General features: G+C 41.8%; 1 protein-coding gene across 31 annotated transcripts in view; it reads right to left on the bottom strand.

Moving 5' to 3' along the window:
- SPIDR (scaffold protein involved in DNA repair) overlaps window positions 1–25,166 on the bottom strand; it is a 481,215-nt gene extending 456,049 nt beyond the window's left edge. For all 31 annotated transcript variants that reach the window (XM_077943592.1, XM_077943599.1, XM_077943602.1 and 28 more), the window contains exon 1: window positions 25,117–25,166. In XM_077943592.1, the coding sequence (XP_077799718.1) occupies window positions 25,117–25,149 (33 nt within the window). In that variant the 5' untranslated portion in view covers window positions 25,150–25,166. The remainder of the gene's footprint in view (window positions 1–25,116) is intronic.
- Between the last annotated feature and the right edge of the window lie 220 nt (window positions 25,167–25,386).

Genomic DNA, 25,386 nt, shown 5'->3' with positions numbered 1-25,386 from the left:
ATAGGGCTTGCACTGAGATCGTGCCACTGCACTCCAGCCTGGGTGACATAGCGAGACTCCGTCTCAAAAGAAAAACAAACAAACAAACAAAAAAACCTCAGATACTTGTATACGAATGTTCATAGCAGCAATATTCACAATAGCCAAAAGGTGGAAAGAACAAATGTCCATCAATGAATGACTACATGAACAAAATGTGGAACACATAAAAAATGAAATATTAATTCAGCCTTAAAAAGGAATGAATTTCTGATACATGTTACAACATTGTTGAATCTTGAAAACATTCACAGTAAAAATAAGCCAGACACAAAAGGGCAAAGATTATATGAGGGCAATTAGAATTGACCCATATTATGAGACAAATTCACAAAGACAGAAAGTAGAACGGTTGCTAGGGGATGGGGAGGGAAGAATGAGGAGTCATAGTTTAATGAGTACAGAATTTCCATTCTGATGATTGAAAACATTCTGAAGATGGATGGTGGCGATGGCTGAAAAACAATGCTATCTTAGTTTGTTCTGGGAGCTATAACAAAATACCATAAACAGAGTGGCACAGAAACAAAAGAAATTTCTCATAGTTCTAGAGGCTGTAAAAGTTCAAGATTAAGGCACCAGCAGATTCAGCGTCTGGTGAGAGTCTGCTTCCTGGTTCATAGATGGTTTCCTGATTCTTCTCACTACATCCCCATGGGACAGAAGGAAGAAGAGTCCCTGGGAACTTTTTTTTAAGGGCACTAATCTCATTCACAAGGGTACCCTCATGACCTAATCTCTTCCCAAAGGCCCCAACTCTAAATATCATCACATAGGGAAGTAGGTTTCAACATCTGAATACCAGAGAGAGAGAAACATTCAACCTACAGCAAATGTGAATGTATTTAATACCATAGGACTACACACCTAAAAATGGTTAAAACAGTACATTTCACAGCACGTGTGCGTGTGTGTGTATATATATATTTATTTATTTACATATATGTGTGTGTGTATATATACATATCTCTCTCACAATTTTTAAAAAAATGCAATCCAGGGAACAGGTACATCAGAATCAGGGATGCATTTACAGATACCTAGGTACCCAAATCACAAGTTAGAATTTTGAGAGAGGTAAGGCTCAGGAATCTGCATTTTGACAACCATCTCTGCTGATTCTTATTCCATAAATGTTTGAGACCACTGTTAAACATGTTGGATTAGAATTCAATCTGTAGGCCAGGCACAGTGGCTCACGCCTGTAATTCCAACACTTTGGGAGGCTGAGGCAGGCGGATCACGAGGTCAGGAGATCGAGACCATCCTGGCTAACATGGTGAAACTCTGTCTCTACTAAAAATACAAAAAAAAAAAAAAATTTAGCCAGATGTGGTGGCGGGCACCTGTAGTCCCAAACACTTGGGAGGCTGAGGCAGAAGAATGGCAGGAACCCAGAAGGCAGGGCTTGCACTGAGCTGAGATCGTACCACTGCACTCCAGCCTGGGCAACAGAGCGAGACTCCGTCTCCAAAAAAAAAAAAAAAAAAAATCAATCTGTAACAGGTAAATTAAACACAAAATTTAGATCCTCAGGATCTAATTCAAACCCACGAGCTTCTCTGTGCACGCTTGAAATTTCTTTATTGGAGTATATAATGTTTGGTAAAACAGTAAAAATATCACAAACTTTAGTAAGTTTAAAAAAAGAAAAAAAAAGCCTGGCCAGGCACTGTAATCTCAGCACTCTGGGAGGCTGAGTCAGGCGGATCACCTGAGGTCGGGAGTTCAAGACCAGCTTGACCAACATAGAGAAACCTCGTCTCTACTAAAAATACAAAATTAGCCAGGTGTGGTGGAGCACGCCTGTAATCCCAGCTACTTGGGAGGCTGAGACAAGAGAATCGCTTCAACCTGAGAGGTGGAGGCTGCGGTGAGCCAAGACTGTGCCATTGCTCTCCAGCCTAGGAAACAAGAGTGAAACTCTGTCTTGAGAAAAAAAAAAAAAGGCTAAGGAAGAAACTCGTAATGCCTTACATTCCAGTGGTTTGAAGTATAAAAAGGAAATCCTGAACAGAAGAACCGGGTGCTGATCATGAGACACAGCAATCAGGATTCCAATCCCCTCCACTTTAACCAGTTCCATCACTAAGTCCACCATTCAATCATGTTCAAGCCTCTAACACTAAACACCATAAAAATCTCTCCCTCACCTTGACACCATCTAGCTTGCTCACTCCCTTCTCTAGCAGGCTTATATATAGAGTTATCCACTTGAATATTTTATTTTTCTAACCATTGCAAATTCTTTACTAGCCTTCCCATCAAAATCGTTTCCTCTTTGGTTATTTTTTTCTTTCGTTTTTTTTATTCTGTTTCCCCTTGGTTACTGTATTTCTCTACATTATAGATGTACAAGTATATTTGTTACCTACATTTCATTAATGTGTAAATGACAAAGAACTGAACATGAAATTCAATAAACTGGTTTGAAATAAGGAAGGTCTTACAGAGTAATGTACAAAGAGAAATACTTTCAAGATCTTGGTAAAAGTACATACAAAACTCAGGCACAAAGTAGGTTTCGCTTTTTTCCATAAATAAACTAGCATTTGGACAGACGATATTGTATACTGCTTTTCCTTGGTCATAGCATTTAACAAGTACAGAATATAATCTAGAGCTATACAAACTGGACAGGTAACTTTCAAAGAAATTATTCATATGTGTCTAAATATTTACAGAAATTACACCTTCTATATTTATTCTCTTAACATTATAACAGGAAAGGCATGGTGGCTCATGCCTGTAACCCCAGCACTTTGGGAGGCCAAGGCAGGCAGATCACTTGAGCCCCACAGTTTGAGACCAGCCTGGGGAACATGGCAAAAGTCCATCTGCCCAAAAAAGAAATACAAAAATTAGCCAGGCATGGTGGCATGTTCCTGTAGTTTCAGCTACTCAGGGGGCTGAGGCAGAAGGACTGCTTGAGCACAGGAGACCCAGGCTGCAGTGAGCTGTGATCATGCCACCGTACTCCAGCCAGGGCAACAGAAACAAGTTCCAGTCTCAAACAACAACAACAACAACAAAACACACACACAGAAAATTTTAAAAAATAAATAAATAGAAAAAAGTCATCAAGGTCTCACTATTTGTTCACATTCCAAAAATATTTACTAAATACAAAATTACGTACGGGGCACCCAGCTACCAACCTGACATAACTATTTTAATGTTTTCCTACCCTATTTGAGTCTTCTGATTAGACATTATCTTCCAGTTATAACTGTAAAATAGTGTTGTATAACTGTAAAATAGTGTTGTATTCTGCTCCTTTTATTTAAAATAATAAAATATTTTCTTTATACAGAAGTTCTACTCATTGTAAAAAAGGAAACTAAAACAAAAATATATGCAAAGCCAATGGAAATCTTATTTACACATAAGAATGCATGCTCTGCTTTTGATTTTATCAGAATGGAAAATATTATTCTTACCTATTTTTCAAACAACACATCCATGTAAAACTAATGACACTAAATTTTAAAATAATAATGTACAAATTTTTAAATATATATTAAGCATTTGTATAAAAACATGTGCAGGAAACAGATCCAAATGCTTATATTATCAAAATGTTTATGTTTTGCTGATTATAGGTTTTACAGGTTTATGGGGGATATTTTATTTTTTCTTTCTTTTTTTTTTTTTGAGACTGAGTCTCGCTCTGTCACCCAGGCCAGAGTGTAGCGGCACAATCCAGGCTCACTGCAAGCTCCCCCTCCCGGTTTCACACCATTCTCCTGCCTCAGCCTCCTGAGTACCTGGGACTACAGGTGCCCACCACCACGCCCGGCTAACTTTTTGTATTTTTAGTAGAGATGGGGTTTCACCGTGTTAGCCAGGATGGTCTCGATCTCCTGACCTTGTGATCCACTAGCCTGGGTCTCCCCAAGTGCTGGGATTACAGGCGTGAGCCACTGTGCCCGGCCTATGGGGGATATTTTCTATTGTAGTCTTTATTTTCTAGCAACTCCACAATCCCTGTGTATTATTTCTATGATTAGTAATGAGAACAATTGTTTAAAACTGTTCTAGGATGGGCGCGGTGGCTCACGCCCGTAATCCCAGCACTTTGGGAGGCCAAGGTGGGCGGATCACGAGGTCAGGAGATCGAGACCACTCTGGCTAACACGGTGAAACCCCATCTCTACTAAAAATACAAAAAGTTAGCCGGGCATAGCGGCGGGCGCCTTGTAGTCCCAGCTACTAAAGAGGCTGAGGCAGGAGAATGGCGTGAACCCGGGAGGCGGGGCTTGCAGTGGGCCGAGACAGCCCCACTGCACTCCACCCTGGGCGAAAGAGGGAGACTCCGTCTCAAAGGAAAAAAAAAACTGTTCTAAATTGGCACATACTGAAATCTATTTCTCTGGCTTGCGTCCCTGTTCCAAAAGAACATGAGTACGTGCTCCCCCTGCTGGTTACATGAAAACATTAAACACCTATAATGGAGAGTTGCTAGCTAGTTTCCAAAAAGTATGAGCAGTAGTTAGAAGCAAATGAGCATTTTAAATGAAATCACGTGAAAAGGCAATGATACTTAACTATAAATTTAAGAGTAAATGAAGACATCTGAAAACAACCTAACTACTCGATATGCTTTCTTCCCTAACTTTCTCTACATCCTATTTCTTCCACACATCCATACTTTTTTCTCCCTCCACCTCAACCTATGACACTGTCTGATCATTATCCATATGATGCAACAGGATTTTTATGTAACAGTATTGAAATAAGTTTTAACTTACTTTTCCCAAATACATCTGTGGGCCTTGAATATCCCCAGCTCCAATCCCATCCCCACTTATATTTTAATTAAGTTGGGTCATTTAAAACAAAATGGATGTTAGAAGACAGCAGAGCAAGGCCTTAAAATTCTGAGGCAGCCCAGTGCAGTGGCTCACGCCTGCAATCCCAGCACTTTGGGAGGCTGAGGTAGGTGGATCACAGGGTCAGGAGTTCAAGGCCAGCCTGGCCAAGGTGGTGAAACTCCATCTCTACTAAAAATACAAAAATTAGCCAGGTGTGGTGGCGGCACCTGTAATCCCACAGGAGGCTGAGACAGAAAATTGCTTGAACCCAGGAGGCGGAGGTTGCAGTGAGCCAAGATCGCGCAACTGGACTCCAGCCTGGGTGACAGAGCGAGATGCCATCCCAGCACTTTGGGAGGCCAAGGTGGGCAGATCACCTGAGGTCAGGAGTTTGAGACCAGCCTGACCCACATGGTGAAACCCCATCTCTACTACAAATACAAAAATTAGCCGGGCATGGTGGCGGGCGCCTGTAATCCAGCTACTTGGGAGGCTGAGACAGGAGAATTGCTTGAACCCGGGAGGCAGAGGTTGCAGTGAACTGAGATCGTGCCACTGTACTCCGGCCTGGGAAACAGAGAGAGACTCCATCTCAAAAAAAAAAAAAAGGCGGGGGGGTGGGGCCACGTGCAGTGGCTCACATTTGTAACCCCAGCACTTTGGGAGGCCGAGACGGGCGGATCACAAGGCCAGGAGATCGAGATCATTCTGGCTAACACAGTGAAACCCCGTCTGTACTGAAAATACAAAAAATTAGCCGGGCGTGGTGGCCAGCACTTGTAGTCCCAGCTACTTGGGAGGCTGAGGCAGGAGAATGGCGTGAACCTGGGAGGCGGAGCTTGCAGAGAGCCGAGGTTGCACCACTGCACTCCAGCCTGGGCGACAGAGCAAGACTCTGTCTCAAAAAAAAAGGAATAGGTCAGGCACAGTGGCTCATACCTATTATCCCAGAATGTTGGGAGGCTGAGGCTGGCAGATTGCTTGAACCCAGGAATTCAAGACCAGCCTGGGCAACATGGCAGAACCCCCTCTCTACAAAAATTACAAAAATCAGCCAGGTGTGGTAGCATGTGCCTCTGGTCCCAACTACTTAGGAGGCTAAGGTGGGAGGATTGCTTCAGCCCAGGAGGTCAAGTCTGCAGTGAGCTGTGACTATGCCTCTGAACTCCAGCCTGGGTAATAGAGAGAGACGGTGTCTCAAAAAAAAAAAAGGAGTAACAATGGAATCCTGGCAAGGTGCAGTGGCTCACGCCTGTTAATTCCAGTACTTTGGGAGGCCGAGGCAGGTGGATCACAAGGTCAGGAGATCGAAACCATCCTGGCTAACACGGTGAAACCCCATCTCTACTAAAAATACAAAAAATTAGCCAGATGTGGTGGCGGGCGCCTGTAGTCCCAGCTACTCGGGAGGCTGCGGCAGGAGAATGGCGTGAACTCGGGAGGTGGAGCTTGCAGTGAGCCAAGGTTGTGCCACTGCACTCCAGCCTGGGCGACAGTGCGAGACTGTGTCCAAAAAAAAAAAAACAGATGGAACCCTGAACTTGTTTAAGTAACCCCAAGAAGGCAAAAAAGAAACAAGACAGAGCTCAGAGGTGTAAAAATAAGATGGCTGACTTGAGCACTAACGATATCAGTAATTATCTTAAACAGGCTAGGCGAGGTAGCTCATGCCTGTAATCCCAGCACTTTGGGAGGCTGAGGTGGGCGAATCACTTCAGCTCACAAGTTCGAGACCAGCCTCAGCAACATGGCGAAACCTCGTCTCTACCAAAAGTACAAAAAGTATCTGGGTATTGTGGTGTGCACCTGTGGTCCCAGCTACTCGGGAAACTGAAGTGGGAGGACAGTTTGAGCCTGGGAGGCAGAGGTGGCAGTGAGCCAAGATCATAAACCAATCATACGCTGTTCCGAAGAAGCTAACTTCAAATTCGACATTATAGGGAGGCTGAAAGTAAAAGAATGGAAAAAATTATACCAGGCAAACATTGATCAAAGAAGCAGGAATAACTGTATTAACATCTAATAAAGTAGACTTGAGAGCAAAGGTAATTACTACAAAGAGAGAGAATGCATAATGATAAGAGGATCAATTCGCTAGGAAAACATAGTACTAATTATGATAGAGACAGGAGACAGCCAAATGCCACCCATGTCATTGTGCACCGGGGCTTGCCTAAACATGCCCATGGTGAAAAATTCCATCCCTTAACACATGCACAGTAAGGGAAATAAATCAATGTGGAGGGGCTCAGACTAAGGCCCAACCTGCAAACTGGGAGAATGGGGTAGAGCCAAAGGGAATTCACGTCTTATGGCAACGGGTGGGGGCAGGGAGGAGCCTGGCCTCTCCAGCTTATGTGGGGTGGCCTGGTATTCAATCTGTGAGGTGGGAGCCTGTTGGCAGGACCCCCTTTCTTCCACTGAGAGCTTTCTTTTCATAAATACTGCTCTCCTCACCTTTCAATGTGGCCCTGTGCGTAATTTTTCCTGATCATGAGACAAGAATCCAGATTTTAGCTGAACTAAGGAGCAAAAAACCCTGCATCACTATGCGCATGCCCAAGAAAAAACTGAAAAGGCCCTAACCTCTGAACTCTGGATCATCTCAAGGCTCTGCACAAGGAGGAAATGAAGGTTAAACTGGCATTACAAACTGCCAAAGCATATGTCTCAACAGAGTCCCTCCATAAAAGATGACAGACTTACTGGCTCAAAGCATTTAAGGTAATCTCTATCCAATAATCCACAGACGACTAAACGAAACACAAAACATCTTCATTAGCTACACACAACAGGCAATACGAACTTTACAAAATTCATCTAGTAAAATCATTAAACAAAATTGTAGCACCAATAACAAACAGAAACCCTGGGGAGGGGATGGGAGAATTTAATATCCAGGGTCGTCACATCACACTATTTAAAACGTCCAGTTTTCAAGCAAAAATTATAGGCCAGGCAAGGTGGCTCATGCCTATAATCCCAGCCCTTTCGGAGGCTGGCAAGGCGGGTGTTATCATTCGAGACCAAGAGTTCGAGACCAGCCTGGCCAACATGGTGAAAGTCCGTCTCTATTAAAAATACAAAAATCAGCCAGGTGTGGTGGCACACGCCTATAATCCCAGCTACTCAGGAATCTGAGGCAGGAGAATCGCTTAAACCCAGGAGGCGGAAGTTGCAGTGAACTGAGATCGCGCCATGGCACTCCAGCCTGAACAACAGAGCAAGACTCCATCTCAAAAAAGAAAAGAAAAGAAAAAAAATACAAAAATTAGCCCAGCGTGGTAGTGCAGGCCTGTAATCCCAGTTACTCAGGAGGCTGAGGCAGGAGAATCGCTTGAGCCCGGGAGGCGGAGGTTGCAGTGAACTGAGATCACGTCACTGCACTCCAGCCTGGGCATCATGGCGAGACCGTCTCAAAAAAAAAAAAAAAAATTATAACACACATGAAGAAACAGGAAAGCATGAAAAGGAAAAAAATGCAGTCAAGAGAAAATGTCCCTGAGAGGAGCCAGAAGTTGGACTCACTAGACAATGACTTTAAATCACTTACTATAAACATATTCAAAGACATAAACTATATCCAAAAAGTGAAGAAAATTATAAAAATGCCTCACCAAATAGAGAATATCCATAAAGACACAGAAATTATAAAAAGACAGAACCAAATACAAATTCAGAAGTTGAAAACTATAGTAACTGAAATGAAAAATTCACCTGAAATCAAAATTTGGCCTGGCAAAAAAAAAAAAAAAGGAATTCACAAACTTAAAGACAAATGAGTTTATCCAAGCTGAGAAACAAGAAAAAAAGAACATAAAGAAAAACGAACAGAGCCTCAGAGACCTGTGGGACACCATCAGACACACAAATATATGCATAATAAGAGTCTCGGAAGGAAGGGGAGAGAGAGGTAGAAAGAATATTTGAGGAAACAAAGCCCAAAATGCTTCCTCAATTTGATGAAACGTTATGCAACCAAGAAGCTTAAAAACTCCAAACTGCATAAGATCTAAAGAGATCCACCCTAAACATACCACATCAACTGGTGAAAAACAGAAAAAACTACGAAAGTAGTTAAAGAAAATGACTCATCATATACAAAGGATCCTCAATAATCGTAACAACTGCATTCTTGACAGAAACCATGAAGACAACCCCCTACCCCAAGGAACAGCAGAATACACATTCTTCTAATGTAAACATGAAACATTCTCCACGACAGACCATATGTTAGGCCGTAACTCAAGCTTCGATAAATTTAAAAGGAGTGAAATCACAGTAATACTATAGTAATACCGTTCTTAGACAATAATAGAACGAAATTTAAACCTTACAATAAAAATAAAATGAAAATTCAGAAGTATGCAAACATTAAACACACTCCTAAACAGCCAAGAGATCAAAAAAAGATATCATGAGAAAATTAGAAGATAACTTTAAAAGGAATGACAACAAAATACACCAAAACCTATAGATGCAGCTAAAGCAGTACTTACTGAGAAATCTGTAGCTGTAAATGACTATATTTAAAAAGAAGAAAGATCTTTAGTCAAGATCTTTAATCAAGAACTTAAACTTCCATCTGGCAGAAATAAATGACATAGAGAATAGAAAAACAACAAAGAATATAACAACAACAACAACAAAAACTAAAAGTTGGCTCCTCGAAAAGATCAACAAAATTGACAAGCTAGGCTGACCAAGGAGGTTTAGGGGCGGGGAAGAGAAGATTCAAACTACAAAACTCAGGAATAAAAGAAAGTGAGGAAGCACTACCAATTTTGGAGAAACTCAAAAGATTAGAGAGAGCATTATAAGGAAATAATATGAACTACATACCAACAAATTAAATAACTAAAATAAAATGAACAAATTCCTAGAAAGACAAACTAGCAAAACTGACTCAGAAATAAAAAACTGATCAGAGCGCTATAACAAATAAAGAGACTGAGTCAGTAACTTTAAAACTTCCTACAAAGAAAAGCCGAAGCTCAGAGGGCTATAATGGTGATTTATAACATTTTAAGAAACAGTATCTATCCTTCAGAAACTCTTCCAAAATACAGAAGAGGGAATACTTCCTAATTCACACCATGAAACCAGTATTACCCTGATAAAACCAAAACATAACAAGGAAGCACAGAGCAAAACTGTTTATGAATATAGATGCAAAAATCCTGAATAAAATACTAGCAAACTGAATCTAGCAACATATACAAAGAGTTATACACTATAACCAATAGACATTTTTCCCAGGAATAAAAAGTTGATGTAATATTCAAAATTCAATCAATGTCATACGTTATATTAACAAAATAAAGGATAAAAACCACAGGATTGCCTCAATTAGATGTAGGAAAAGCAACTGACAAAGGCCAACAACTATTCCACGGTAAAAACTCTCAACAAACTAGCAATACAAGGTTATTTCCTCAACCTGATAAAAACGTACAAAGAACCCACAGCTAACATTAAACAGAATAGTCAAATATTGGATGCTTTATCCCTAAAAGAAAGAACAAGAAATAATGTCAACTCTTCCCATTTACATTCAATATTTGACTGGAGGTTCTAGCCATGGCAAGGAGAAGAAATAAAAGATGTCTAAATTGGAAGTAGTAAAATAACGTCTACTGACAGACAGCATGGTGTTTTGTTTGTTTTCTTTCTTTTTTTTTTTTTTTTAAGAGACATGGTTGGCCAGGTGCGGTGGCTCACACCTGTAATCCCAGAACTTTGGGAGGCCGAGGTGGGTGGATCACAAGGTCAGGAGTTTGACACCAGCCCGGCCAACATGGTGAAAGCCCGTCTCTACTAAAAATACAAAAATTAACCAAGCATGGTGGCACATGCCTCTAACCCAACTACTCAGGAGGCTGAGGCAGAAGAATCACTTGAACCCAGGAAGCAGAGGTTGCAGTGAGCTGAGATGGTGCCACTGCACTCCAGCCTGGGTAACAGAGCAAGATTCCATTTTGAGGGGGGCGGGGGAAGAGAGAGTCTCACTCTGTTGCCCAGGCTGGAGTGCAGTAGCACGATCATGGCTCACTGAAGCTTCTACCTCCTCGGCTCAAGCAATCCTCTTCCCTCAGCCTCCCAAGTAGCTGGGACCACAGGCATGAGCTACCACACCCTGCTAATTTTTGTGGTTTTTGTAGAGACTAAGTTTCACCATGTTGCCCAGGTTGGTCTCAAACTCCTACGCTCAAGTGATCCACCTGCCTCAGCCTCCCAAAGTGCTGGGATTACTGGTGTGAGCCACCATGCCTAGCTGCATGATCCTGTACATAGGAAATCCTAAGGAATCCACACCCCAGAAAACCCAAACAACTATTAGAACCAATAAATGAGTTCAGCAAAGTTGCACGATACAATCTCAATATTTTAAAAAACCAGTTGAGCTGGGTGCGGTTGGCTCATGCCTATAATCCCAGAGCTTTGCGAGGCCAAAACAGGAGCATATCTTGAGCCCAGGAATTTGAGACCAGCCTGGGCAACACAGTGAGACTCCATCTCTACCAAAAAATTAACAAAAAATATTAGCCAGGCGCAGTAGCATGTGCCAGAAGAATTGCATTCAAAATAGCATCAAAAAGAATAAAACTCGGACTAAATGCTCCAATTAAAAGACACAGACTGGCAAACTGGATAAAGAGTCACGACCCATCAGTCTGCTGTATTCAGGAGACCCATCTCACACGCAGAGACATACATAGGCTCAAAATAAAGGGATGGAGGAAGATTCACCAAGCAAATGGAGAACAAAAAAAAGCAGGGGTTGCAATCCTAGTCTCTGATAAAACAGACTTTAAACCATCAAAGATCAAAAGAGACAAGGCAATTACATAATGGTAAAGGGATCAATTACATAATGGTAAAGGGATCAATTCCCTTTGTAAGGGAGACTTACAAAGAGACTTAGACTCCCATACAATAATAATGGGAGACTTCAACACCCCACTGTCAACATCAGACAGATCAACGACAAAGAAAATTAACAAGGATATCCAGGAATTGAACTCATCTCTGCAGCAAGCAGACCTAATAGACATCTACAGAACTCTCCACCCCAAATCAACAGAATATACATTCTTCTCAGCACCACATCGCACTTACTCCAAAATTGACCACATAATTGGAAGTAAATCACTCTTCAGCAAATGTACAAGAACAGAAATTATATCAAACTGTCTCTCAGACCACAGTGCAATCAAACTAGAACTCAGGACTAAGAAACTCAATCAAAACCGCTCAACTACATGGAAACTGAATAACCTGCTCCTGAATGACTACTGGGTACATAACGAAATGAAGGCAGAAATACAGATGTTCTTTGAAACCAATGAGAACAAAGATACAACATACCAGAATCTCTGGGACACATTTAAAGCAATGTGTAGAGGGAAATTTATAGCACTAAATGCCCACAAGAGAAAGCTGGAAAGATCTAAAATTGACACTCTAACATCACAATTAAAAGAACTAGAGAAGCAAGAGCAAACACATTCGAAAGCTAGCAGAAGGCAAGAAATAACTAAGATCAGAGCAGAACTGAAGGAGATAGAGATACAAAAAACCCTCCAAAAAAATCAATGAATCTAGGAGTTGGTTTTTTGAAAAGATCAACAAAATTGACAGACCGCTAGCAAGACTAATAAAGAAGAAAAGAGAGAAGAATCAAATAGATGCAATAAAAAATGATAAAGGGGATATCACCACCGACCCCACAGAAATACAAACTACCATCAGAGAATACCATAAACACCTCTATGCAAATAAACTAGAAAATCTGGAAGAAATGGATAATTTCCTGGACACTTACACTCTTCCAAGACTAAACCAGGAAGAAGTTGAATCCCTGAATAGACCAATAGCAGGCTCTGAAATTGAGGCAATAATTAATAGCCTACCAACCAAAAAAAGTCCAGGACCAGATGGATTCACAGCTGAATTCTACCAGAGGTACAAGGAGGAGCTGGTACCATTCCTTCTGAAACTATTCCAATCAATAGAAAAAGAGCGAATCCTCCCTAACTCATTTTATGAGGCCAACATCACCCTGATACCAAAGCCTGGCAGAGACACAACAAAAAAAGAGAATTTTAGACCAATATCCCTGATGAATATCGATGCAAAAATCCTCAATAAAATACTGGCAAACCGGATTCAGCAACACATCAAAAAGCTTATCCACCATGATCAAGTGGGCTTCATCCCTGGGATGCAAGGCTGGTTCAACATTCGCAAATCAATAAACATAATCCAGCATATAAACAGAACTAAAGACAAGAACCACATGATTATCTCAATAGATGCAGAAAAGGCTTTTGACAAAATTCAACAGCCCTTCATGCTAAAAACGCTCAATAAATTCGGTATTGATGGAACGTACCTCAAAATAATAAGAGCTATTTATGACAAACCCACAGCCAATATCATACTGAATGGGCAAAAACTGGAAAAATTCCCTTTGAAAACTGGCACAAGACAGGATGCCCTCTCTCACCACTCCTATTCAACATAGTGTTGGAAGTTCTGGCTAGGGCAATCAGGCAAGAGAAAGAAATCAAGGGTATTCAGTTAGGAAAAGAAGAAGTCAAATTGTCCCTGTTTGCAGATGACATGATTGTATATTTAGAAAACCCCATTGTCTTAGCCCAAAATCTCCTTAAGCTGATAAGCAACTTCAGCAAAGTCTCAGGATACAAAATTAATGTGCAAAAATCACAAGCATTCTTATACACCAGTAACAGACAAACAGAGAGCCAAATCAGGAATGAACTTCCATTCACAATTGCTTCAAAGAGAATCAAATACCTAGGAATCCAACTTACAAGGGATGTAAAGGACCTCTTCAAGGAGAACTACAAACCACTGCTCAGTGAAATACAAGAGGACACAAACAAATGGAAGAACATACCATGCTCATGGATAGGAAGAATCAGTATCGTGAAAATGGCCATACTGCCCAAGGTAATTTATAGATTCAATGCCATCCCCATCAAGCTACCAATGAGTTTCTTCACAGAATTGGAAAAAACTGCTTTAAAGTTCATATGGAACCAAAAAAGAGCCCGCATCTCCAAGACAATCCTAAGTCAAAAGAACAAAGCTGGAGGCATCACACTACCTGACTTCAAACTATACTACAAGGCTACAGTAACCAAAACAGCATGGTACTGGTACCAAAACAGAGATATAGACCAATGGAACAGAACAGAGGCCTCAGAAATAATACCACACATCTACAGCCATCTGATCTTTGACAAACCTGAGAGAAACAAGAAATGGGGAAAGGATTCCCTATTTAATAAATGGTGCTGGGAAAATTGGCTAGCCATAAGTAGAAAGCTGAAACTGGATCCTTTCCTTACTCCTTATACGAAAATTAATTCAAGATGGATTAGAGACTTAAATGTTAGACCTAATACCATAAAAACCTTAGAGGAAAACCTAGGTAGTACCATTCTGGACATAGGCATGGGCAAAGACTTCATGTCTAAAACACCAAAAGCAACGGCAGCAAAAGCCAAAATTGACAAATGGGATCTCATTAAACTAAAGAGCTTCTGCATAGCAAAAGAAACTACCATCAGAGTGAACAGGCAACCTACAGAATGGGAGAAAATGTTTGCAATCTACTCATCTGACAAAGGGCTAATATCCAGAACCTACAAAGAACTCAAACAAATTTACAAGAAAAAAACAAACCACCCCATCAAAAAGTGGGCAAAGGATATGAACAGACATTTCTCAAAAGAAGACATTCATACAGCCAACAGACACATGAAAAAATGCTCATCATCACTGGCCATCAGAGAAATGCAAATCAAAACCACAATGAGATACCATCTCACACCAGTTAGAATGGCGATCATTAAAAAGTCAGGGAACAACAGGTGCTGGAGAGGATGTGGAGAAACAGGAACACTTTTACACTGTTGGTGGGATTGTAAACTAGTTTAACCATTTGGAAAACAGTATGGCGATTCCTCTAGGATCTAGAACTAGATGTACCATATGACCTAGCCATCCCATTACTGGGGATATACCCAAAGGATTATAAATCATGCTGCTATAAAGACACATGGACACGTATGTTTATTGCGGCACTATTCACAATAGCAAAGACTTGGAATCAACCCAAATGTCCATCAGTGACAAACTGGATTAAGAAAATGTGGCACATATTCACCATGGAATACTATGCAGCCATAAAAAAGGATGAGTTTGTGTCCTTTGTAGGGACATGGATGCAGCTGGAAACCATCATTCGCAGCAAACTATCACAAGAACAGAAAACCAAACACCGCATGCTGTCACTCATAGGTGGGAACTGAACAATGAGATCACTTGGACTCAGGAAGGGGAACATCACATACCGGGGCCTATCATGGGGAGGGGGGAGGGGGGAGGGATTGCATTGGGAGTTATACCTGATGTAAATGATGAGTTGATGGGTGCTGACGAGTTGATGGGTGCAGCACAGCAACATGGCACAAGTATACATATGTAACAAACCTGCACGTTATGCACATGTACCCTAGAACTTAAAGTATAATAATAAAAAAAAAAGAGTAAAACTCCTAGGAATAAATTTAACCAAAGAAGTACAGGACTTTTTCACTGAAAACTGTAAAACATAGCTAGAAATTAAAGAAGATCTAAATAAATGAAAAAGACAACCCATGCTCACAGGAAATAATATTAAGATGATAATATTCTCTAATTTGTCTATATATTCAACCCAATCAAAATCCCAGATGGCTTTCTGCAGAAATTGACAAGCTGCTATTATTCATATGGGAATGCAACAAACCCAAAACAGTTTAAAAAATCTCAAAACAGAAAACAAGTCAGAAACTCACACGTCTAATTTCGACACTGCCAAGTTACAGTAATTAAAACAAGATATTACTAAAATAAAGGGAGACATGAGATCAGTGGAATAGAATTCATAGGCCAGAAACAAATCTTTACTTTTATGGTCAACTGATTTTCAATTAAAACAAAAAAGTGCCAAGACAATTCAAGGACAAAGAACAATTTTTTTCAACAAAGAGTGTTGAGACAACTGAGTATCCACATCCACAAGAATGAAGTTGTATCCCTATCTCACTGTGTAGAAAAATTAACTCTGAATGAATCACAGACCTAAATGTAAGAGCTAAAACTATAACCCTTGGAAGAAAACAGAGGAATAAATCTTTGTGACCTTGGTTTAGGCAATGATTTATTAGACATGACACCAAAAAGCACAAGCAACAAAAGAAAAAACAAATTGGACCTCATCAAAATTATTTAAAACATTTGTACTTCAATAAGAGAATGAAAAGGAAACCCAAAGAATGGGAGAAAATATCTGCAAATCATACATCTTATAGGGGAACAGTATACAGAATTTTAAAGAACTCATGATTAAACAATAAAATGGCAAATAACCCAATGAAAATGCAGCCAAATATGCTGAATAAACACTTCTTCAAGATACAGAAATGCCCAATAAGTACATGAAAAGATGTTCAACCTCATTAGAGAACTGTAAACCAAACCACAGTGAGGTGACACTTCATAACCTCTAGGATGACTAAAATCAAACGACAGGCAATGGCAAGTGTTAGCAAGAATGTGGCAAAATTAGAATATTCATTCCTTGCTGGTGAGACCGTAAAAGGTGCAACCACTTTGGAAAATTTTAAGTTATCCAAAATGTAAACATACAGTTATTATGTGACCCAAAAATTCCACTGCTAGAGAAAAAAAACTCAGGTCTACATAAAAACACATACACAAACGTTCAACGCAGGCCAGGCATGGTGGCTCACGGCTGTAATCCCAACACCTTGGGAAGCTGAGATGGGAGGATCTCTTGAGCCCAGGAGTTTGAGACCAGCCTGGGCAATATAGTGAGACCTCATCTAAATTTTAAAAAAAAATATGTTCAAAGCAACATTATTCTTAACAGCCCAAAAGAGGAAATAATCCAAATGTCTATCAACTAACAAATGGATTTTTAAAATGCAGTATGTCCATGCAATGAAAAATGTATTCAAAATAAATAGGAATGAAGTACTGATACATGCAACAACATGTATAAACCTGGAAAACATTATGCTTAATCAAAGAAGCCAGTCACAAAATGACCACACTTTATGTGAAATGTCCAGAATAGGCAAATCCATACACACGGAAAGTAGCTTAGTGGTTGCCAATGGATGAGGGAAGAGAGAATGGGGAGTGACTAGTAATAGCTAGGGGGTTTCTTTTTGGGGTCATGAAAATATTCTACAATTAGGAACGTTTGTACAACTCTGTAAATATACTAGAAACCACTGGATTTTCCACTTTAAAAAGGTGGATTTTATTATCTATAAAACTGAGTAACAACATTGCCAATGAGACTGTAAAATTATACAGATACAACCACTTTCAAAAAGTTTGTCACTTTCTTACAGAGTTAAACATCAAATTACCATAGGTTCTGGTAATTACACACTTAGGCATTTATCTCAGAGAAATGAAAACTTATGTTCACACAAAAACTTGTACACAAATGTTTATAGCAGTTTTATTTGCAATAACCAAAATCTGAAAGCAGCCTAGAGGTCCTTCAATAATAAATGTTAATCCAAACTCTGGTATGTCCATTATATGGAACACTACTCAGCAATTAAAACAAAGAAACTACTGGCTGGGCGCGGTGGCTCATGCCTGTAATCCTAGCACTTTGGGAGGCCAAGGAGGGCAGATTGCCTGAGCTCAGGAGTTCAAGACCAGCTTGGGCAACAAGGTGAAACCCTGTCTCTACTAAAATACAAAAAATTAGCCGGGCATGGCAGCGGGCGCCTGTAGTATCAGCTACTCGGGAGGCTGAGGCAGCAGAATCACTTGAACTGGGGAGGCAGAAAGTTGCAGCGAGCTGAGATTGCGCTATTGCACTCCAGCCTGGGCAAGACAGTGAGACTCCAACTCAAAAAAACAAATAAAAACAAAACAAAACAAAAAGAAACTACTGATATTCAAAACAACTTGGATAAATCATGAGAGTTTGATGTTGTATTTAAAAAAAAAAACCTCAGACTAGGCACTGTGGCTCATGTCTGTAATCCCAGCACTTTGTGATGCCGAGGCGGGCGGATCACCTGAGGTCAGGAGTTCGAGACCAGCCTGACCAACATGGTGAAACCCCATCTCTACTAAAAATACAAAATCAGCCAGGTGTGGCAATGCATGCCTGTAATCCCAGCTACTCGGGAGACTGAGGCAGGAGAATCACTTGACCCCAGGGAGCAGAGGTTACAGTGAGCCGAGATCATGCCATTGCACTCCAGCCTGGGCAACAAGAGTAAAACTCCATCTCAGAAAAAGAAAAACAACAACAACAACCTCAAAAGGTTACATACTACGTGATTCCATTTATGTAACATGCTTGAAATGACAAATTTTTTTCTAGTAATTAGGGGAGCTGGAGTTACTGGAAGTGAGTGACTGTGATTATAAAAGAGATACTTGTGCTGATGGACAGTAACTTGACTGTGGTGGTGGATACACAAACCTACAGAATCTACATGTGATAGAACTGCACAGAATTGCTATGGCCTGACGTTTATGCCTCCTCAAAATATATTTGTTGAAATCCTAACCCCTGAGGTGATGGTATTAGGAGGTGGGGCCTTTGGTAGGTGATTAGAAGTTACGGGATTGATGCCCTTATAAAAGAGATCTTGGAGAGCTCCTTTACCTCTTCCACCATATAAAGACATGGTGAGAATATGGCTGTCTATTAACCAGAAAGCAGGCCCTCACCAGACATGAAATCTGTCAACACTTTGATCTAGCAAGGTCCAGCCTCCAGAATTAGTTTATAAACAATTATTCTCTATGTTACTCACAATTGTCTGTGAATTTACAATCATCTCAATTAAAATAAATGGAATGAGATGTGCAAGGGACTGCTGGGTTTTACAATAAACTTTTTTGTAGTATTTTACCTTACCTATAAACATGTATTATTTTGACTAAAAAGAAAACACGTTTTCCCTTAAGTAAGGTACTCTATGCAAAGTGCTTAACATACAGAAAGTTTTCAATATAAAGCTCTCCTTCCCTTTGGTTTGAGGAATAAGACAACCTCTAGGCCAGGCACAGTGGTTCACGCTGTAATCCTAGCCTTTGGGAGGCCAAGGAGAAAGAATGCTTGAGGCCAGGAATTGAAAACCAGTCTCAGTAACACAGCAAGACCCTATCTCTACAAAAGAAACTTAAATATTAGCCAGGCACAGTGGCATGGCCTGTGGTCCCAGCTACTCGGGAGGCCAAAATGGGAGGATCCCTTCAGCCCAGGAGCTCAAGACTGCAGTGAGTCATGATCACGTCCCTGTGCCCCTGCGCCCCACAGCCTGGGTGACAGAGGAAGACCGTCTCCCAAAAAAAAAAAAAAAACAACAACAACAAGACAACTGAGATGTCTATACTAAGTAGTCTAATTCTGAGATGTAGAGCCAGCAGTAAATCATTCAATGAGATTATCAAGGCCCTAAACTGGAACCATGAGGTACTCCTACCAAGATAACTATGAGAATTTCCTGCCATCACTGAAAAACTTGAAAATGAGCCTTTTTTTCTTGTTCAACAAGCTGAAAGACAGCAATTCCAGGGAAATCTAGAGACAAAGTAGTAGAGGATGTACACTATCTTTGTCCTCATATGATTTAATTATCATGGTGTTTCATTATTAATTGCTTTCATTATCACCAACATTTATTGAGTGCTTATATGCTCAGTATATCATCCCATGCATTCTCATTACTTAATCCTCACATCAACCCAGCAACATAGGTATTAACCCCATTTTATAAAGAAAAGATAACTCAATGTTAGGTATATTGCCCTATTCAGAGAGCTAGGAAGCAATGTGTCAAGATTTTCTCCCATGTATGTCTATGTCCAAAACTAAAGATTCTAGCCACTTGTTCTCCATTATCTCACGTTAATAAAAGTGTCTATCAACAACTATACAATCACTTCCCACACACAGGCACCACAAGTGAGTTTCTGACTGGGCTCTAAGTATCCGAAAATTCACTGGGACTTTTCAGTCCTACTCACATTAGCAGAGTCACTCCCTCCCAATCATGATGTCTCCCATGCCATTCTGCACTCTATAGCCTACTTCTTCAGTGCTGCCTTTCAAGCACTAAGACCCCTACCCTTTGACCAACCCATGGGGTTACCAATCACCAACCCATGGCGCCACTGGAAAAAAGTCCAAAAATGATAGCAGCTCCCTCCAGTTATTCTTATTACATGTCCTTGACCACTGTTGAACACTTATTCCCTAGTCCTCCATTCATTCACACACACACACACCCCCCTACACAGAATCTCACACATACATGTGAGTTCCATACCCACACTTCTCGACATCTCCGTATCAGCCCCATAGCTCATGTTGTCACATCTTCCCCAGGAAAAAAAAATTAGCCATCGTAAAAATCAGCTAACTTCCCATCTACTGAGCTCTCCTTCTTCCCTACAGTCTCCGGGGGAAATGTTACTATTCTCTGAAACTAACTCTGCTCTGTAATGGAATCCAATCCTTCTAAGATACTAAAAGGTCCTGACTCTCCCCATTGGCTTCTTCCTTCCTACTTCAAAGAGGCAAAATGTTGCCCTTTCTTGACAAAGAAAACACTTTTCAAACTGCAGCCTTGAGTACTCTTCAAACTCATGTGCACATTGTATTTAATCAATACCTACCATCTGCTTGCCCTAGTGCAAGAAGCACCAGAAATAAAATAAATTGGCTGAGTGCCGTGGCTCATGCCTATAATCCCAGCACTTTGGAAGGCTAAGGCACGGAGGATTGCTTGAGGCCAGGAGTTCAAGACTAATCTGGATAATATGGCAAGACACCATCTCCACAAAAAAATTTAAAAACAAGCTGGGTGTTGTGGTGCACCCCTGTAGTTTCAGCTACTGGGGAGGCTGAGGTGGGAGGATCACTTAAGCCTGAGAGGTCGAGGGTGCAAAGAGCCACATCGCACCACTGCACTCCAGCTTAGGGTGACAGAGTGAGACCCTGTTTCAAAACATAAAAAATAAAAATAAAAGAAAGAAAAGAAGTTTCAGTGATGAGAGGGACCCAAACGGTTAGAGAAAGAAGGTGTCATCAGCAAGATGTACTCTTCCTTTATTTCTCTCTTTCATGATCTTGCCGAGATAGTTTTTCTTTCAGTGGAAGAGTGAGCAGAAGGCGGGGCGAGGAGCTAGAAGCTATAACTCAGCCTAACGAGGTGAAAGGAGCTGTGAGAGTATTACAGCTGGGGAGGAACAGAAAATCTCAAAAGGCACCGGGCGCAGTGGCTCACACCTGTAATCCTAGCACTGCGGGAGGCTGAGGCGGGTGGATCACCTGAAGTCAAGAGTTCAAGACCAGCCTGATCAACATGGTGAAACTCCGTCTCTTCTAAAGTACAAAAAAAGTTAGCCGGGCATGATGGCAAGTGCCTATAATTCCAGCTACTCAGGAGGCTGAGACAGGAGAATGACTTAAACCCAGGAGACGGTGGGTGCAGTGAGCTGAGATCGGGCCACTGCACTCCAGCCTGGGTGGCTGAGCAAGACTCTGTCTCAAAAAAAAAAAAAAAAAAAAGAAAAAGAAAAAAAGAAAATCTCAAAAGGCAAGCTGCTGCCCAAGAACAGAAGTATATGTGGTCGTCCTTGGCTACTTCATAAGGTAAGGGAGAACACAAGGCATAAAGGGAAGAATCACAGCATGTTAAGGGATAGTGAGGGGCTAAAGCAGGAGAAACCCATGGAGGGAAGTGAGGAAAGAACTAAGATACCTCAGTCTTTGAGCAACTGACTGCCTTAATCTCCTTGAGTCTTAAATTCCACATATCTATATATCCTAATATCAGTTAAGGGGCAAATGACTTTCCCACTTCTCACAGGTTCAACTTCCTGAATCATCATGGGTTCCTTCCTCTTCCTCTTTCAATTGCAGTTGCCTAAATCTCACCTTCCATTTGTAGTCTATCAACTCAGTCCTTTCCATTCTATTCCTAATTCCACTACTTTAGTCCATGACCACATCACTTTTCATCTTAAGAGTCCTGATACATCTGTGTGGCTTGTCCAAAATTGCAAAATCATTCAACTGTATTGCTGAGGCTGATACCCAAGTCTTCAGACTAGGGTATTTCCTCATGTTTCTTCACACCTAGAATACTTGCAAATCTTCTAAACTAGTTCCCCTTTCATAAATTAATCACATGTTTATTAGGTATCTAGTATGTACAAGGGATATGACAGGTACTCTGGGGAATATAGGCTGAAGAAATAGTCCCTAATCTTAAATGTCTAGACTGTAAGCCATTAAAGGTGTAGACACAAATAAACCTAATGTAAGACACGGAGTAGTAAGAGTTACCTACATAAAATTCCACAGACTACAGAAGAAAGTTCATTTACAGCTGGGATAATTTGGGGGAAGGTGGGATTTGGAGTAGGCCTCAATGGATGATAAAGATTCCATGGCTGGAAGCGGTGGCTCACACCTGTAATCCCAGCACTTTGGGAGGCTGAGGCAGGTAGATCACGACGTCAGGTGACTGAGACCATCCAGGCTAACACGGTGAAACCCCGTCTCTAACAAAAATTTTTAAAAATTAGCTGGGTGTGGTGGCGGGTGCCTGTAGTCCCAGCGACCCGGGAGGGAGGCTAAGGCAGAAGAATGGCATGAACCTGGGAGGTGGAGCTTGCAGTGAGCCGAGATTGCGCCACTGCATTCCAGCCTGGGCAACACAGCAAGACTGCGTCCCCCGCCACCCCCCCCCCAAAAAAAAATTATCAATCAGCAGAAATGGGAGAACTGGCATTATTCCAAACCAAGAACATATGCAATTACCACTAAGGGGCAAGAAAGTACAGTGACAGCAATAGTTTTTACCTATAAGATAAATAATGAACAAAGCTGTAAAGTTAAGAAATAAGACACAGATACATTATGGAGGCTGTGAAAAGCAGGCTGAGAGCCTGAACAAAAGCAAGGTCTGGGGCAGACTAGCTGAATATAAATCCTAGCTTCTTCCCTTAACTGCTCTGTGACCTAAGGCAAATCAGCCTCTCTGCTGAGCCACAGTTACCTCATCCATAAAACAAGACTAATGGTATCTACCTCACAGGACTGTTAAAATAAATTAGTTAATACATATAAAGCACTAAACACAGGGTAAGTCTGCAATAAATTATGATGTAGCCAATAAGTAAAACGAGATTTAGGTAGAGGACTAACAATATAATCAAAGTAGTGCCTAAGGGAAAGTCACCTCTGAAGATGGAATGGGAGCATGCTAGCTGGCACCACACAGCAACACTCCAACCATTAAAGTCCTTTGAGACTGACCAAGGGAGACAAAAACAAAAAATAAATTCCTGGGAAATACTGTGGAAGCCAGCCTCCAAGGTGGGCCCTGTGATCCCCAGCTCCTGGGGATCCTCTATAGTCTCCTCATACATTGTACCGGGTTGGTCCATGCAATGAATAGACAGCAGATGGGATGCCACTTCTGAGATTAGGCTATGAAAGACACGGGGGCGAATATCTCGTTGCTCTCTCTCTTGCTCTTGGGAAAGCCAGGACCCTGTTTTAAGCTGCCCTATGGAGCTATCAAGAAACAACCATGTGAGTGAGCTTGGAACTGTATTCTCCAGCTCCAATGACCTTTATTTGACTGCAGCCTTGTGGGAGATCCTGAACTACAACCACATAGTTGAGCCGTTCTCAGATTCCTGACTCTCAGAAACTCTATGATATAATAAATATTTGTTATGAACTTCTTCAGTTTTCAGCAACGTATTACACAATAGACAACTGTACGACTACTAAAAAAATTTGATAAGAGTCTTGAAAAACGACAAGATGAAGAGACCAGAAATGAACATCAATTCAAAAATACTAAGATTTCTGAGTCAAGAGAAACTGTTAGGGCCTGGAGGACTAAGGGTGAGATGATGATTTTGTGATGCACCAAGTTTGAGCTCTAGGGAAAGATCTAATATAGATCTGAAAGTCATCTATACAGCAATGACAATTAACTTCAATGTATGATAATTGCCCAAAGCAAATGTGGAAAATGAGAAGCAGCACAAGGTCAAAAATTAGAACATGGCACGAACACAGTAAAGAGAAGAAAATAAGCTGTTGCAAGACAGGAAGACAATCAGGGTAGCAACATCAGGGATGTTCCAAAAGAAATAAAAGCAGGTGGTCAATGTGTCAAATGCTCCAATGACCAAGTAAATAACCTACACTGGATTTAGCAAATTGATGTATTTCCTTGATTTCTTTTCATACATTAATACTTCTGAAATCAGGCTGTATCTTATAATCAACAGAGGTGCCTGAAATGAATTTCTTTATTCCCTAAAGCCAGTCGCAAAATTGATGGTGTGGGCTGATAATAAATGGTATTTGAGAAGCAAGAAAGCATGGTAGTGGTAAAGAAGTTGAACCAGTATATGTGGACTATTTTTTTCAGAAGTTTTCGAGTAAAGGGAAGAGTCAAGAAAGGAGGTCCTGTGTTTGCTTTTTAAAAACTATTTTACTATGAGACAAACGTATTTGAAAGCAAGGAAGTTAGAAGGAACTTTAAAACGATAAAGGACACATGCCACAACAAGCACAATTAGCAGAACAAAAAAGGATGCACTGGCGGATACAGGTGCAATTAAACACCATTCACCCAACGATTCCTAGGCACCCGCGCTCGTTCTGGACCCCGAGGCAGCGCGGTGTCCAAGAACTGGGCGGTCAGACGCACAGTCCCCTCCCAGTGTTGCAGGAAGAAAGGCAGAGTTGACAGGGGATTATCCGAGGAGACTGGCAAAGCCATGCCAGGATTACCTGCTGTTTGGTGCAGTACACCAGAATCAAAAACAGACAAAAGTAAAGCCAAGTATCCCCGAGGCGGACACACGCTCCCGCCCGCGGCGTCCCTCGGCGGCCCCACCCCTTGCCTTCCGTACTGCGGCTGAGGGCCCGGCCCACACGCCAGGACCAGACCCGGACCTGGGGGCGGCACCCCGCTGCGCTGGCTGGCTCCACGCGAGCAGACGGGACCCACCACCACCTAGCCCTCCACTCCCAACGCCCACCCTCTCTCACCCCAGCAGCCCTGGGCCGGCCCCGCGCCGGCCCGCCGCTTGCCCGCAACGCGGGAAACGGCGCGGCACCCACTCCCAACCCAGAGCCTACCTTCGAAACTCCAGCGCGCCAGCCGCGGGGCATCTCCAGAAGCGAAGCCTGAGCGTACCGCCCCCTCAGCGCGCCGCCGTCCCACCTCGGCGCGCCGCACCGCGCGCTGCCATTGGCGGGCGCTCGGGCGCAGGGCGGGGCTTCGGCGGGGGGCAGGGCTTCTCCGGGCCCCAGAGCCCCAGGGCCTCCGGGACTGCCTGGTTGGGCCCAGAGCCCGGAAGGAGTGCAGCGCGGAGGGGAGAGCTTCCGCCCCCGGGGCTGGTGGGGTCT

Source organism: Macaca mulatta, chromosome 8 (assembly GCF_049350105.2).
Source record: "Macaca mulatta isolate MMU2019108-1 chromosome 8, T2T-MMU8v2.0, whole genome shotgun sequence".
NCBI classification, from domain to species: domain Eukaryota; kingdom Metazoa; phylum Chordata; class Mammalia; order Primates; family Cercopithecidae; genus Macaca; species Macaca mulatta.
This window is presented reverse-complemented; position numbering and strand designations above follow the sequence as displayed.